This window comes from Solea solea, chromosome 19 (assembly GCF_958295425.1).
Source record: "Solea solea chromosome 19, fSolSol10.1, whole genome shotgun sequence".
In the NCBI taxonomy this organism is placed as follows: domain Eukaryota; kingdom Metazoa; phylum Chordata; class Actinopteri; order Pleuronectiformes; family Soleidae; genus Solea; species Solea solea.
The window spans coordinates 3,093,148-3,108,056 of record NC_081152.1 but is presented as its reverse complement, the minus strand read 5'-3'; the positions used below and the strand labels follow the sequence as shown (position 1 = coordinate 3,108,056).

The window sequence follows — 14,909 nt, the reverse complement described above, 5'->3', positions numbered from 1 at the left end:
TGTGACTAGTCATAACGGGACTGTAGATATCTGAAGCTGTAATTAAACATATCTACAATTCAGTTGCAGATAAACACAACTGAATTGTAGATAAAAACAAACCCCATACACATGAATGGCAAAAGTGGCGTCATTTTACATTACATTTTACATTACATTTTGACGAGTAAAAACTGAATTGCAGATATCTGACATGTATGCAAACATTTCCCGAACAGTAACTGCTTGTTAATTTAGTGTGTTTTTACCATTTTGAGTAAAATACCATTTTAAAATCTTCATCCACAAAAAAACTGTGGATGAAGTCATGGCTGAGAATACGGCATCAACTTGGCTTGTACAAATTACGGTTCTAAACAAAAGTCTGCCAGCAAGGTGATAAATGTTTACTAGCAATATTTTTATAGTAATAATTCAGTTGTTTATAATATTACATTTACTGGATTTTAGATTCATTTCTGTTTTTGATAATAGTTTTAAGTATGCATCACTATGCTTCATTTCAAAAACAAGCACTTTTACTTAAAAATTTGGTGAAATATCATCATGAATATCTTTATTATGACATCATGATGGAATATTGTGGTATAATTTTAAGCTCATATTACAGCCGCTACTGAACAGCTGCTTTGTTTCTCCACTTTTCTTTTCTCTTGACAAGACTAGATGCTCATTGGCCCACAGGTCATTTGAGTTTAACACTCCTGCACTACAGGATAATTTGGCCAAATCAGACTTAAATAGTAAGGCACCCACGATTGTCAGAAGAGACAGATCAGGGCCAAAATCCGGCCAATTATCCTCTAGGCTTTAGGGAACTCAGATATGACGACACTCCCAACTTCCAATGAGAATCGAACGCAGCATCTGAACACCAGTTTTGAATTAGTGCATGCAAATGTGTCCATAGCCACTTTGGTAAACACCCCCATAGAAAGGCACGCCCCCTGGTGATACACGCCCACTCAATGCTGCATGGGTCACTAAAAAGACTGCACCTAAAAGATTAGTGATTTGTGGACGTCTCTTCCCTGCAGTTGGACGCAGAATTTACGATGTAGCCAGAAACCATATTGACATTTCGCATCTGGAACCAACTGCAACTGCAATCAGGCTTGCTAGATCATATATTTAATTGATCACATATTTAACCAAAAAAAAACAAACACTGACTTCACATTCATAAGCAGAATTGTATTTACAGAACAAAAAAAGCAGCAAATCAGTCATTTAAATTATGAAATGTGGACATTTACAGCAAAATATTACAGTTACACACACTCACACAAGGCAAACACAGACACAATTAGATCAGTATTTTCATTCAACAAAGAAATTCAGTGTTTACAGTTTTGTAAAGCCGACGACATGGAGATGTTTAAGCTCTGAGGATTCTTGAGTATCAATAAAGGTCTAACATGTTTTAATCTATGAAATGGAAGGACAGGGTCACAACAGCACATACTATAGGACATGCACAGTTGTAGATTCAGCTGCATACAGTATATAAAAAAACAACCATACAAGACACAGTGAACAGTTAAAACAATCCAAACAATCATCACAGCAGTTCAAGCAAACAACAACATGGGATTTGTCTGAGCAAGTAGTGGTTTTTCTTTCAGGCTGGGATGTTGTGAAATCTATTTGGACAGGTGACAGTTAACAAGACTGACAGAAAGGTAAATAGGCTTGAAAAGGAGCTGGACCTGGACCAGAATGGACCTGGATCTGAACCAGACCTGTGCCTCCCAACTGGCAACATCTCCCACCATGTACAGCCAAAACATTCACATCAGATACTCGTAAATTCACAGATAGTGGTAGCACCACACACACATACACGTTGGGAAGCATTAGCTTAGCTTAGCATCAAGACTGAAAACCAGCAGAAAAGTGCTAGGCTCTTTCCAGCAATAACAAAATCAGCAACAAATAAGCCTGCTGTCACATTTTCTTCTTTGCGTCTGGTCATGGATCAGTGGGCTGTCTTCCAACTGGGAGGTCAGAGGTTAAATCATGTATACAGGAATGTAACCCTGACGACTGTGCCAGCAGCGGAGACATGTAATAGAACAAAAGGCTGAATGTAGATGGGCTGTATAAATGCGTGAGTGAATGGATGAATAGTAAAACTATAGTGTAAAGTGCTTTGAATGGTCATCTGAAATAGTGATATAACTAGTTCATTGTTATTTTTACACCAGAATAAGAAGACAACAGTCAGGACCTTAAAACATTTTTAGTATTTGTTCTAGGCTATTTCTAATTAACTCTGAGGGACTAATTCCCAAAATGCATAACTATCCCTTTAAGAACAAGATGTCCTACCCCTTTGGATCTATATGCAGGCTTTAATAAACTCAACAGCTACACAGATTTAAAAAGACAAAGCAGACGGAAGCCCCTGATGCTGATCCTGAAGTCATGACCGAGTCTCACCCTGTGGTTTGTTGATATTTTCAGTACCAGCATCTGCCGAGTCATCGACATCAGTTCTGTAACGGCAGTGTTGAGACGCCACAGAGGTCTAGTCTAGTCGTAGCCGTCGTTCCACTCCATGACTTTGTCGTATTCTTGGATCTTCTGTTTGATGTGAGACAGTTTGCTCTTCAGGTACTCACAGCGCTCCTTCTTCTCCAGGAACGTAGAATCCTGGGAATGTTGGTGAGATGATAATGAGAGACAGGAATAAATAAAACTCATTCCGTTCTTGTGTCCTCTGATGATATTTTAAACTACTAAACTACTTCTTTACAACTAAAGAAGTAAAAGTAAAAAAAAAAAAAGTTTCCTCCTCACCAAAGTGAACTTTAAGGAAATAGGTCAAGGAGGAAACAAGAATATTCTGAAGAGAAGTTGGAATCCTTCCACAAGCTCAATAAAATGTTCATATATTTATCTAAATAAGAAAATAAAAATGATAAATTGAAACAATATAATTGTTTTATGAGTTTTACTGAGGAAACAAAATCTACTCTTAGTAAACTACAAAATACATTTGTAATATAAGCCCTAAAACCCAAAAGCCACCAACAAATCTAAATAAGCAATAGATATAGATATATCAATATATTGATTAGTGATCACTATTTTTATCTTTATTAAGATTTATTTGGGCATCACAAGTTGATTGTGGCGAATTATTGTTTACATAAACTCGCTCATGTGGAGGATAAAGTGGTAGAAGAGCAATTCATTAATGAATAAAACTCCAAAAATGGGTCCTAGTGATTTATTTTGCCACAAGGGGGAGCCTGTAGGACCTCGTGATTCATAATGATGTAATTTAAGATTCTATATTGTCAAATTAAAAATATAAATCTTTTTTTTAAGTAATTTGTGTGTTTTACAGCCATTTTAAGAGATAACAATATTCCAATTAGCATTGTGAACCATCAGCTATACAGCAGATATACTGTGATGCTACTGTAGAGAAGTTTAGAGTTAATTTCGCTGCTAATGTTGACATAAATTGAGCCTAGATAGAGACTCAGGCGAGGCTCTGACCTAACATGGACAGCAGTGAGGAGAAAGTGACACGACGACTCACATTTTTCTTCCTCTGATAATCTTGAAGGATTCTGTTGATGCGATCGACCTCCTACGAAAAGAGAACACAGAAAGAGAAAGAGAGAGAGAATGCAGGTCAAGCAACCATTAAAAATTGTAAATGCATACAAATGAGAAGTCATGACAATGAAGTAAAAAAAAAAAAAAAGGGCCTCTGGATGGAGCAGAGAAGGAATGCAAGGGTGGAGGGGAAGTGCAGAGGGAGCAGGAAGTGCAAACAGAGGAAGTTATGGGATAGGGAAATGAGGCAGACGGAGTACAGTGTATGCAGGAGATACACTTCCTCAGTTCTCACATGAAACACACAGTGATGGAGTCGCTCCAGTGTAGTTTATGATGTAAAGGGGGCGGGGACTTCAGCATGATGCTGCTGCATGTGCCAGTGCAACTGTTTATAAAGCACTAAGGCAGCACAACAATGAGGGACTCAGCTGGCACATGTGGCCCATATTGTTTGCATGTGCCAATCAGAATTGAGTGCAAATAAACAGTATCTTTCCCTGCTTTCCTTTGCCTGCTGTGAGAAGAAGATACATCATAGATATTGAATGAATATCACACAAGTTTGGGTGCACTGCTGCCAACACCACACAGTAACAGTTCCCCTACTGTACTGTACTGTCTCCTTCCTCTTAAAACACAACAATGAGCCAACAAGCTTCTTCAGCTCATGCAAAACAAAGAATCACATTTCACATGAGCTGATGTGGAAACAAAGATAAATATAAGATAAAAACCTAGACTTAAGCTCAACACTGAGATTAGTTTTCATATTTCCATAAAGCTAAAGCAAAGTGAGAGGACGTCATGAGTGGTGAGTGGTTAGAGTGTGCGCCACATACTGTACAGTAGCTGCATACAACTGCTTAAAAGAGATGGAAGGACCAGGTCAGGACAACAGAAATTGTAATCTGGTTCAGGTTGGGCTGGTTCATATTTAATTAAAAACACATTTCTATTTAATTTAGGATGGTTAATGTATTGACAGTTATTTACACTGCACATTTCTGTATGCAGGAATAACTGAACTGAGATTAACTGCTTTTAGCAGAATGTCTGATGGGTTCAGAAACAAGAAAAGGGAAATGCATCCAAGGGAGCACTACAGTACATACTGTACACCTTGGACAGCAGGTCCCCCGTTTGACGTTCTCCTTCAATCTTGGCTATCAACAACAGCAACAACAACAACAACAACAACAAAAGGTGGAGTAAAAGACACTGAGTGACTACTGGAGTACGAAAAAGCTTAAGTGAAAAAGCTGACAGAGTGAAAGCTGATGTTCAGTATAGATAGACGAAAGAACAAACATTCAACATTCACAGGTCAATAATCACAGAAAGAGTGATACACGACAAAGAAAGTGATGTGTAGCTAATCACCATCTGGGTGGTAGGGTGCTGGGGCAGACTGCTCATCATGGCGTCCATCTCGTCAAACTTTTTGAGGGTGACCTGCACCTCTGAGTGGAGCTCTTTGTACTCTGCATACTGGTCGTTAAACACAGCTCGGTACTGGTCCCGCTCCTCGTCTGTCCGGATCGTTGGATATTTCCTGCAGGGAGGGAGGGTGACAATAACAATTCACCGTCTGTGTTATATACACACACACACAATTATACACACGGCATACAGAGGTTTACCTCGTCCTCTGCCCAGATATAAAAAGCATCATCACTAGAACAGTTTATGAGACGGAAATATTGCATTGAGATAAATTGCACGTAGTCAGCCCAATAACCAAGATATACACTACATTTACCATGTATTTTGTGTACTGACAATTATGGAGAGTCAGTTTCTGTGTGTTTTACAGTAGCAGTGTATCAGTAGCACTGTGGGTATATATGAATCATCCAATTAAATATGTCCTAAGTCTTTTCCTTTGACCTTGATCAAAACATCACAAGGTCAAAGGAGATTTAAAGGAAAAACCCCTTTAATTTAAAACCTCTTTTTCACAGGAAAAAAAAAGATTAAACCAAGACCAGAAGTGCACACACAGTGGTACAAGGGTTTTACATATTGTAAATGTAAAGTAGCACTGAAATGCAAATACTGTTTGATCGTTACTTGCGGCCCTGCTGTGCTCCGCCTTTGTCTTGGCATCACTTACGCGATATAGTCCGGAACGATGACAGGTTTTGGGATGTGTCCTGATGGTATAGCTCCCTGTAAAAAAGCTCCCTTTGCTGAAACTACTTTTGGAGCAGTCGGGATGGGAACTGAGGAGGCTTGGATAGGAGCTTTGGAAAGTGGAGCAGGAGCAGCATCCTGTACAGACAGGAAAAGTTTTAAAAGCAGTTGTTGAGACTGAGCATTTAGTAGATACAATGAAAAGAGATGCTGCATTTGTGCATCTGTTCATCTACATTAGGGTACATATGGTAACGTTTCACGACTCTTACCAATAAATGAGCAGCTCCCCTCTCAGTAGACAGCATCTGTGCAAGAAAAACACCACAAAACCATCTTTAAATAACTAATATTTTACGACTGTAAGAATAGTTTAACAGTCAATAAGCAGCTCCGCAGACAGGAATATGATAGATGGGTGTCTAAGGATAAATGTTCAGATATGATGTGGCATGCACAACAAACCCAGGCTATGATATTGTTTCCTGGTTTGACTGAACCTGACATGGACCATCAGGACTGCCTGTTCACTGAAGCTGTGGTTTTTCATACAGTACATTTGCATATTTCATACGTGGCCGAGGTAGAGTTTGTGAACAGAAACAATTATAGTGCTGCGAGTAGAATTACTGATTTCCACCGGTAATGTGGGTAAGTTGTGACTTCCGACTAAGTAAACAATGTAAACAAAATGATCACAAGTCTTGTATAAAGTCACCTTAAAGGGATACTTCAAAAGTACAAGTATCTTGCCAGAAAATGACTTTAAAATGACTTTTTAAAACATTATTTAAGTAGAAGTATATAACATTTACTGTTATGTATGACATCTACTGTACTTAAGTATCAAAAGTAATTCATTTTCTGATATAAAATTAAATAAAGTTTTTAATCCTGCACACTCAAGCGAGACGCTAGCAGTTTATCTGGATGTTGCTGACCTTCTCCTGCTATTGTAAACACATCTGACTCAGAATCAGTTCACACCAAACTGATTATGGGGTATCAATTTATTTTTTTCTAATAGACCATTGTTGACTCTCTACTACTAATCAACAGGGATTCAGTATCATGTCAACAGATAATCAGTTGACACTTATTATTATCTACTGTATTGCACTGTAGGATAGTTGACTGTCAACAGATAAATAATTGTCAATTAATGTATGACCCGATGATTACTTGACAATAAACACATTGTCAACAGATAATCAACTAAGAATTGATCACACTTGTGAGCATATGTTGCCATAATCCTGTTACCTTACCAAGTCACAGGCTACTTGAAATCAGAAGTAACTAAGATGCTGGCACAATCGACAGAGAAGTAGTTTAATGGCGGTCAACATGTTTGGTATAGTAAATGGTAAATGGTCTGTATTTATATAGCACTACAGTCTTGATGACCATTCAAAGCTGCTTTACACTACAGTTTTGCCATTCACCCATATTCACACCCGTTCACTCACACTTTCCTTTTCATACTCATTCTCACGCTGCCGGCACAGGAGCAACGTTGGGGTTAAGTGCCCAAGGACACATCGGCATGTAGACTAGCGGAGCCAGGAATCGAACCCACAACCTTTGAGTTAAAAGATGACTCGCTCCACCCCCAAATATACACTCAAGTATAGGGTTAGGGTTAGAATCGGTAGACCAATTATCAGTTCAATAAATGTAAACTGTTGACACATGATACTGAATATCTGTTGTTTACTAATAGCAAATATCAAGATTTGACCAATGCCCCATGCAGTCTACACACTTACAGCTATAAGTGCAAATTATACAGTTTTGTTGTTTATTTTTTTAATTAATCAAACTGGCGGGAGGTTTTGGAACAATCCTTAAAATTCCTGAGTGAATCCTGGCAAATCCCAGGACTTCCCTTTAAACTTGGTGAAACACACACACACACACACACACACACACACGACAGTGTTTGGGTAGCTTACCTCCTGACCGTGCTTCTCGCGGTATCTGCGTGCAGCTTCATGTCTCCACAGCTTGAGACACACGATGGCTCCAATCAGATAAACAACCATAGTGACAAAGAGGAAGATGATGGCGGCAGTCTGGCCGGCCTCTGTTCTGCAGAACGCCCCGTTGATGCCATTGTTGAACACTGGGAAGGAGCAGAGCCCTCCGCGAGTTGTGTCACGGACGTAGACAATAGCTGGTACACGAAAGCAAACGTGCAAAAAATTATTTAGTTTGAAACGTATGAAAAGAAATCAAATCATTTTGTTTGTTATAAAAAAATATAAATATATTTGAATTATTTCCAGTAACAATTAACAATAAGTATAATTAGAGCACAGTCAGTAGCCAGTTTTTTACAATTACAGTTGAGGAATGTGTGCAGATAACAGATGGATGTAGGACTAAAAAATATTTTAATTTTTGATTCATCCGTCAATTAGTTTCTCCATTAACTACTTAACTAACTAACTGACTGACCAACTGTTTGTCCTTACAATGTCAGAAAATAGGAAAAAAACTGTCCATCACCAATCACAATGACGAGCACAAATTTCTTGTTTTGTCCATGAACTAATGTTGATTACTTTTTGGTTTCTTTGGTATAAAAAAGGAACAAGAAGCCAAGAAATACTTTAATACTTTAAATTTAAGAACCTTATAAAATGTGACAATTTATAATGGATTAATAATCCTCTGGTTTTCAAAGTAAAAGGCCTCATAGTGTAACATGTGAAAAACACCTTTACTTGATATGACCTACATTATATCAATAATATTGCAAGTTGCGCTTTCTTCAAATAAATATATAAATAAATAAATAAATAAATGCATCATGATTTGTACTGTTTATTTTAAAACAGGAGTCAGATTCTGATTTGTAAAAATTGTATTTGATTTTGGGCTTAAACTCTGTTCTTCATAATGACCCTGAAGGGACCAGAACCCACAATGAGATGGGGTCATAATCCACAAAATCCTCAGGCCTCATTCTGTGTAGAACACACAAACACATCAAGTCTCTGGCAATATTTTGCGAGACAAATTCTCTTTGGAAAAATAAATTGTTTTAAATTATTGATGACTAAATATATTTGGGTTTGTGAAGATAATTAATTGCTTTAAAGGTTTTATCTCACATTTATAAAATCATTAATTGTGTGTGTTTGTAGTTTGACAATCGATTCATCACTTACAATTTTGATAACTGATTAATTGGCTTGAGGACGATGCTTATTTTTTTTTTTACAAAATAAAAACAGGCTCTTTAATGTGAATATGCTCTTGTTTTCTTGCTCCTCTATGGCAGTTAAGTGAGTATCTAGTTTGTCAGGAATTGGAAACAAATGTCACTCCACATTTAACAGTGTGTGAAGCTAATAATTCATTGATTAATTAAGAAAATAAAGAGATAAATCCATAATGAAAATAAACAGCTGCGTTTAAAACCACAGTTTACAGTTGTTGTTGTTTTTTTTTTTAACTTTCAATCAAAGAGAAACTTGTGGCGCATTCTGATGATAATTACTGATTTTATATTTTGACATGAGCACCCAGCCTGATTTTTGACAGTGAGACAATTCAAAATGTCTCTATATAATTTCAAAATGGCATGATACCAATATAAAAACATAAATAAAATATAAATCAATATCTAACACTAATAAATAATGAAAAAAATGACCAGGAGCTATGGCTCTAAGAAAATGTGTGCGTAATTTCACCGCTGTTACCCACCTGCTGCCATGTAGAGCACTGCCAGAGCCAGGTTTATGGTGAACTCTGTCAGTGGCCACCAGGAGGAGTCCAGCAGGATGGTGCGGTAGTACATGGTCATCCCCAGCACTAACATGATCACAGTCACCAGCCAAGCCAGCCCTGCCACCACCAACACAAACGGGGTCTTGGGGCCTGTGTAGTAGGACCCACCTGTGCCGGAGCCGTACAAACCTCCTCCGTACGCTCCCCCAGGTGACGAGTATCCAAACATGTTGAACCACTCATTGTCTTTGTGGATGTAAGCACAGACACAGGCAAACACAGCAGCTCCCAGGAGAAGCGCCACACAGCCCAGAATCCTCAGCAGTCCTGCCCAGGACTTCATGAAGGCATAGCGCTGATGGTACTCCTCCACCCGCTCGGTGTAGGTCAGCCCTGTGCGGTACGTGCGCCCCGACACAGACTCTTGTGGATTGTGTACGTCAAGGAGCTCCTTCCTGGAGTTGTAGCTGCCACCCGAGCCTCCATACGGATCCCGGTACGATCCGGGAACAGAGGGAGAGTGTGGAGGAGAGCAGCGCACCCCCCCAGAGGTGCTATTGTTGTTGTTAACGGAGGACTCAGACATGGACCACGGTTTGTTACTGCTGCGATTGCTCCCTCTGAAGAAGTTCTTCCATGAGTCGGGGATGAAGCGGTGGACCGGTTTGATGTCGATGGCGGGGTCGTGGTCAGGGGGGTTGCTGTTGTCCTCGCTGCCGCTGGGATCAAACTCCGGCCCCACAGGAGGATGCTCTGGCAGAGGCGGTGGTGGGAGGGGGTTGGCGCTGTTAGTAAGGTGAGGTGCTCTTTGCTCGCTCAGTGACTCGTACGAGTCTCGGTCTCGGGGTAAGGAGCCCAGGGGTACCTGGTCGTAGTAGGGCGCCTGGCGGACACGCTCAGTGCGTCCATGAAAGCCTCCTCCATTGGACATGAGGATAGTGATGGTCCCTGAGAGTGTACACACACACACACACACAGTATTGTTTAATTGATTCTCAGAACAACAGGATTCCAATGCAGCAGCAAATAACGTTTTTTTAGTAAAGCCAATTATTGTAATTGATTGATTGTTTAAATAAAATAAATACATGTATTTAGATGGTTAATCCTTAAGTGGCTTTCCAGAAAATGTGCAGAATGTTTGCTGGTTTCTCACATTTTCTCTATTTTTTAATACTGCACATTTTTGGGGTTTGGACTTCTGGTAGTAAAAAAACAAACAAAACAATGTGAAGATGTCACCTTGGCCTGCAATATGTCAAAATAAAAAAAATCTGAATCATATTTTCCAGCACTTAAAGTTGGGGTAGGTACAAAATTGGTATTGACATAAAGTAAATGGAGCGAGCTGAGAGAGAACTGAACTTCTGCACCTCCAACTCTGACCAATCAGAGAATAGTTTGCAAAAAGAGGACGACGGATGTTCTACTAAAGCCTACTTCATGCTACACTTGAACCTTAACGGGAACACAACAGAAGTTCAGAGAGAATAAGAGGAAGAAAGAAAAAGAAAAATGACTTTTGCTTCAATAAAACAGGTCACTATATCGAGAGAAAGTGTCCGTATTCATCTGGTGGTAAGAGTTCAGGACAGACACCGTATAATAGTATTTTTAATGAACTGGGATCATACACTACAGTTAACTATTCTTTAACTAATGCAGCTTTAAAGATAATCTGTTTAAGGATCAGACTCACATCACATTTAAGAAGAACTCCTGTATGCATTTATATATTATTATATATAAATGCATATTATTGGACTATTTAAATCATTTTAGTGTTATTGCCAGTTTACATATACTTATCTCAGACTATGACCAAGGTGAGGACTTCAGACATATTTGTTTTTGTGTAGGAAACAGTCTAAAACCCAAAGATAGTGCTCACTTATCTTTCCCACTTTTCTACTTTTCTGACGCTCCTCTAAATTATTATTTGTTTTAGGCCATTTCCAATTCTAATCATTAACAGAAATGAGAAGACTGAGAGGAAAGACAAAAAGGAAGAAGCCAGAGAATTAAATAAATGTGACATGATGTCACACAGATAAGGGAATGAATTTCAGCCCAAAATTACTACAACACCAATTTACTCAAAAAACTAAGCCCAGTACCTAAGATCACCAGGGAAAATCATCATTCATCCAGAACCCCCATGAATTAAGATGTTATTCCCACAATCGTCCATGCAAGCGGAGTCAAGAATGCATTTTTTTCCTGCAACAACCTTAGATAACAGGTTGAATTCCCCCAGCTGTTGTAAGAAACTCCTCGTCTTCTACGGTACTTGTTGCAGGCAACACAAAAATACATTCTTAACATCCAAGCAGTCCTACGATTCCCATTTCTTGACGTGGATTTAATCAGGATAAGTAATAAATAAATAAATATGAACCATGCTTGAATACCTCTTTCACACGCAGTCACTCAACACGACTTACATGGGCTTGCAGGCCAGAATGCAAACCTGGTAAGAATGTAGGTTAGGCTGAAGAATCACCTGTGAAGTTTAAAAAGAAAAGGCAGATGTCAAAATAACACGTGTCCTGAATGAATCATGGTGATGTTTAACCACTTGTTTTGTCACAGAAACAAGAGTTAAGATATGAGCTTCAGCACCTTCAGCCAACATGGACATTCAACAAGAAGCGATGAAACTAAATAAGCTGATGAAGATCAGGTGACACGATACAGAGCTTCAGAACAGCAACAGTTCAGTTCACATGATACAAAGAAAACACAGCAGAAACTGGGAACTGCAAATATTTAATAATGAACTCAGTGCTTCATCAAATGTCATATTTGTGTATGAAAAAGTCTGTATCATTTAAAGGTTGAATCACCCATTGCTTATACGGAGCCTGTGTGATGATGCTGGATTTTATGTTTCGATGTAACATCAAGTTAAAAAAATGTGGTAACTTAACATGAACCACTTTAAAATAACAGATCAAAACCTGTTCAAGGCAAAACTAATATTGTGTTTAAAGTATCTTATTTAATGGCTGATGTATCCATAATTTACAGCATGGATTGCTTATGATTGGACAAAAATAAATTAAAAAAAGAATATAGAGTGTCTTATATCCTTTTTTTCAAAAAGTATTCTTACTTTAAAATCTCCACATGGAGTGAAGCTTTAATAATGTATATAAATATAGCTGTGTGAAAAGGGATATTTGAAGACTTATACGTTTTTATCTCAGAAGAAGCTTCTTAATACAATAGACCAACTTTCAATCACATTTAAAATGACACAAAACAAGGACTTTTTTCAAATATTAAAATCATAAATTTGCATCAGCAAGGGCCCCTTGAAGGGAAATCTGATATATATATACACATATAGACACATATATGTATATCTATACATACATACACACATATATATACATACACATATATTATGTACTAAAGATGTGGTTTTCAACTTGTAATACATGAGTGTTTGTCTTTAAACCTGGAAAGCACCTGATCAATCCTAAGCAGTGAAATAATATTTGGAGAGAAAAACCCCAGCTGAAATAACACTGACAGTCCTGACCTCTGACCTCTACAAAGTCCAGGCCTAAAGGCTAAATCTGAAGAAATGTTATTAACAGAAGACAAGTATACTTTTACCTGTGGAGGCCATTTTGTTTCCGAAATTGTTCTACTTATTATTGTATTTTAGACCGTTAGTGTATAAAATACAGGGATTATATCGCCTGTATTATTATTTTTTGGTTGTACCTAATAAATAGAACTAAAAAACAAACATTGGTAATTTAAACATACCAAAACAACGCTTTCAATGTAACTGTGGCACTGTAAAACTATACATGCTTTGTGTGTGTATATAACGCAATAAATTAGCCTGTATGTGTTTCGACTGCGGCAGTGCAGAGAGTTAGTGCCGCTCCATTGAACCTGTAGAAGCCGCTGCTTCAGCTGGAACACAGCCAGAGGCTCCCACGGGGCGAAAGTCCACTCCACTCTTTGTTTTCACCACGTTTCTCCTCGTTTTCTGCGTCCGTGTTGCTGCAGTTGTCTCTGTGTGGCTTTCTAACACGTCGTGTTTTGTTTCTTTACTAAGTTCAGACGCGGCGGCGGAAGGAGGAGGAGAGGTAAACTTTCCTCGGAGAACCTCGCCTACACTCCCGGCGCCTTTCCTTTCCTGCTGCCTTCTCGACACGTCCGCGGTTCAAACAACACAAAAAAACAACTTCTCTGAACCCAAAGCTGAGTGAAAACCCCGCGTTTACGCCAGAATAGGAAGTGGAATGTGCGTAAATGTCTCATACCTTGTTAGTAACCTTTCTTTCTGTTCACTCCCTCTTCTTCTTCTTCTTCCTCTCTCTCCCATTTCAGTAACGTTACACCGCAGGTTGTTCTCGGACCCGACCACGTGACCTGCCCATCCCAATGACGTCAGCCAGATGTAGGAGTAGTTTACCTGTGTACAAACAGAGGCCCCATGATTAAGTGACAGATTTTTTAAACTAAATAAATACATCGATTTAACAATATTGTTGACAGTGATACTGTTGGACTGTATTATTATATATTTGATCGATAACTCCCCATTCCCTACCAAATAAACATCTCATTATGTTCAATATGTTCTGAATATATACCTTCTATGTGACTTTTCCGTCAATAAAGTTTCAAGTATTTCACTCCCTCCAATTCCTGATTGTATAATTCCAGTTTTACTCCATCATCAAATGTTTTATTTTTAAATATCAATGTCTTTGTCTTATTAAGTGAGAACTTAAAGCCACATTTATATGCCTACTCTTCTATTTTCACAATAGAAGTACCTTTTTTTTTCTGCAAATGAATAAAATCCAGTTTCCTTTTCCATTCGATTAAAAATGTCATCTATCATGATGGAAAGTAATAAAGGACTATGCTTCCCTGAGAATTTCTGTTTTTCTCTATTACCTTGAATGTTTTTCCACTAATACGTACTTCCCTTGACACCTAATTTAGACTTTTAATTAAAAGTCCCTCTCTGCTCTGTTGCCCTCACACCCTACCACGTAGTTTACCTGTGTAGAGACAGGGGCACCATGTGACTGATGACAATTTAAAAAAAAAAAGTATCGTGGAAGGGAAACTTTAAAAAAACCAAAAACAAAATAAATAAATGTATTTAACAAAATAAAAGCGTAAAGAAATCCCTACTTTGTGAATTCAAAACACAATCAGTCAGTCATCATGGATGTATTTTAAGAACTGGATAGAGCTCCGCCCCCTCTGCCTTGAAAACAATGTTTTCCAGTGGCCACTCTTGGTACTGCAACAAAAAATACTCATGCGGCCCAAAAAAGCAATTCCTTTTGACCACAATAGTAAAAGAGACGCCTGTAAAAGTGTTCACAGGACACCTCGAGACATGGACATAGGCATTTATTGATCTTTATATTTTTCATTCATGGAGTTTCATAAGCACACAAAAGCATGGCCATGTG

The 14,909-nt window shown here is 38.4% G+C and overlaps 1 protein-coding gene across 2 annotated transcripts; it reads right to left on the bottom strand.

The window, feature by feature from the left end:
* Positions 1 to 1,173: 1,173 nt before the first annotated feature.
* marveld2a (MARVEL domain containing 2a) lies at positions 1,174 to 13,888 on the bottom strand. Of its 2 annotated transcripts, none has more exons than XM_058616540.1 (9): positions 13,737 to 13,888; positions 11,862 to 11,953; positions 9,427 to 10,398; positions 7,665 to 7,885; positions 5,982 to 6,017; positions 5,690 to 5,847; positions 4,957 to 5,128; positions 3,554 to 3,604; positions 1,174 to 2,655 (listed from the first exon to the last, which is right to left on the bottom strand). In XM_058616540.1, exons 3-9 carry the CDS (start codon positions 10,379 to 10,381, stop codon positions 2,536 to 2,538), a joined length of 1,713 nt encoding a protein of 570 aa, XP_058472523.1. In that variant the 5' UTR covers positions 10,382 to 10,398; positions 11,862 to 11,953; positions 13,737 to 13,888; the 3' UTR covers positions 1,174 to 2,535. The 2 variants fall into 2 exon arrangements, with proteins under 2 accessions (XP_058472523.1, XP_058472524.1); XM_058616541.1 differs by having other exon boundaries at positions 11,895 to 11,953.
* Between the last annotated feature and the right edge of the window lie 1,021 nt (positions 13,889 to 14,909).

Bases quoted from the DNA above. Each gene is read 5' to 3' on its own strand.
- marveld2a (XM_058616540.1), bottom strand. From the start codon at position 10,381: ATGTCCAATGGAGGAGGCTTTCATGGACGCACTGAGCGTGTCCGCCAG. The intron at 7,886-9,426 runs GTGGGTAACAGC...TTCGTGTACCAG, and splicing joins AGTGCTCTACATGGCAGCAG to CTATTGTCTACGTCCGTGAC. The intron at 6,018-7,664 runs GTAAGCTACCCA...TTTCTTGCACAG, and splicing joins GCGAGAAGCACGGTCAGGAG to ATGCTGTCTACTGAGAGGGG.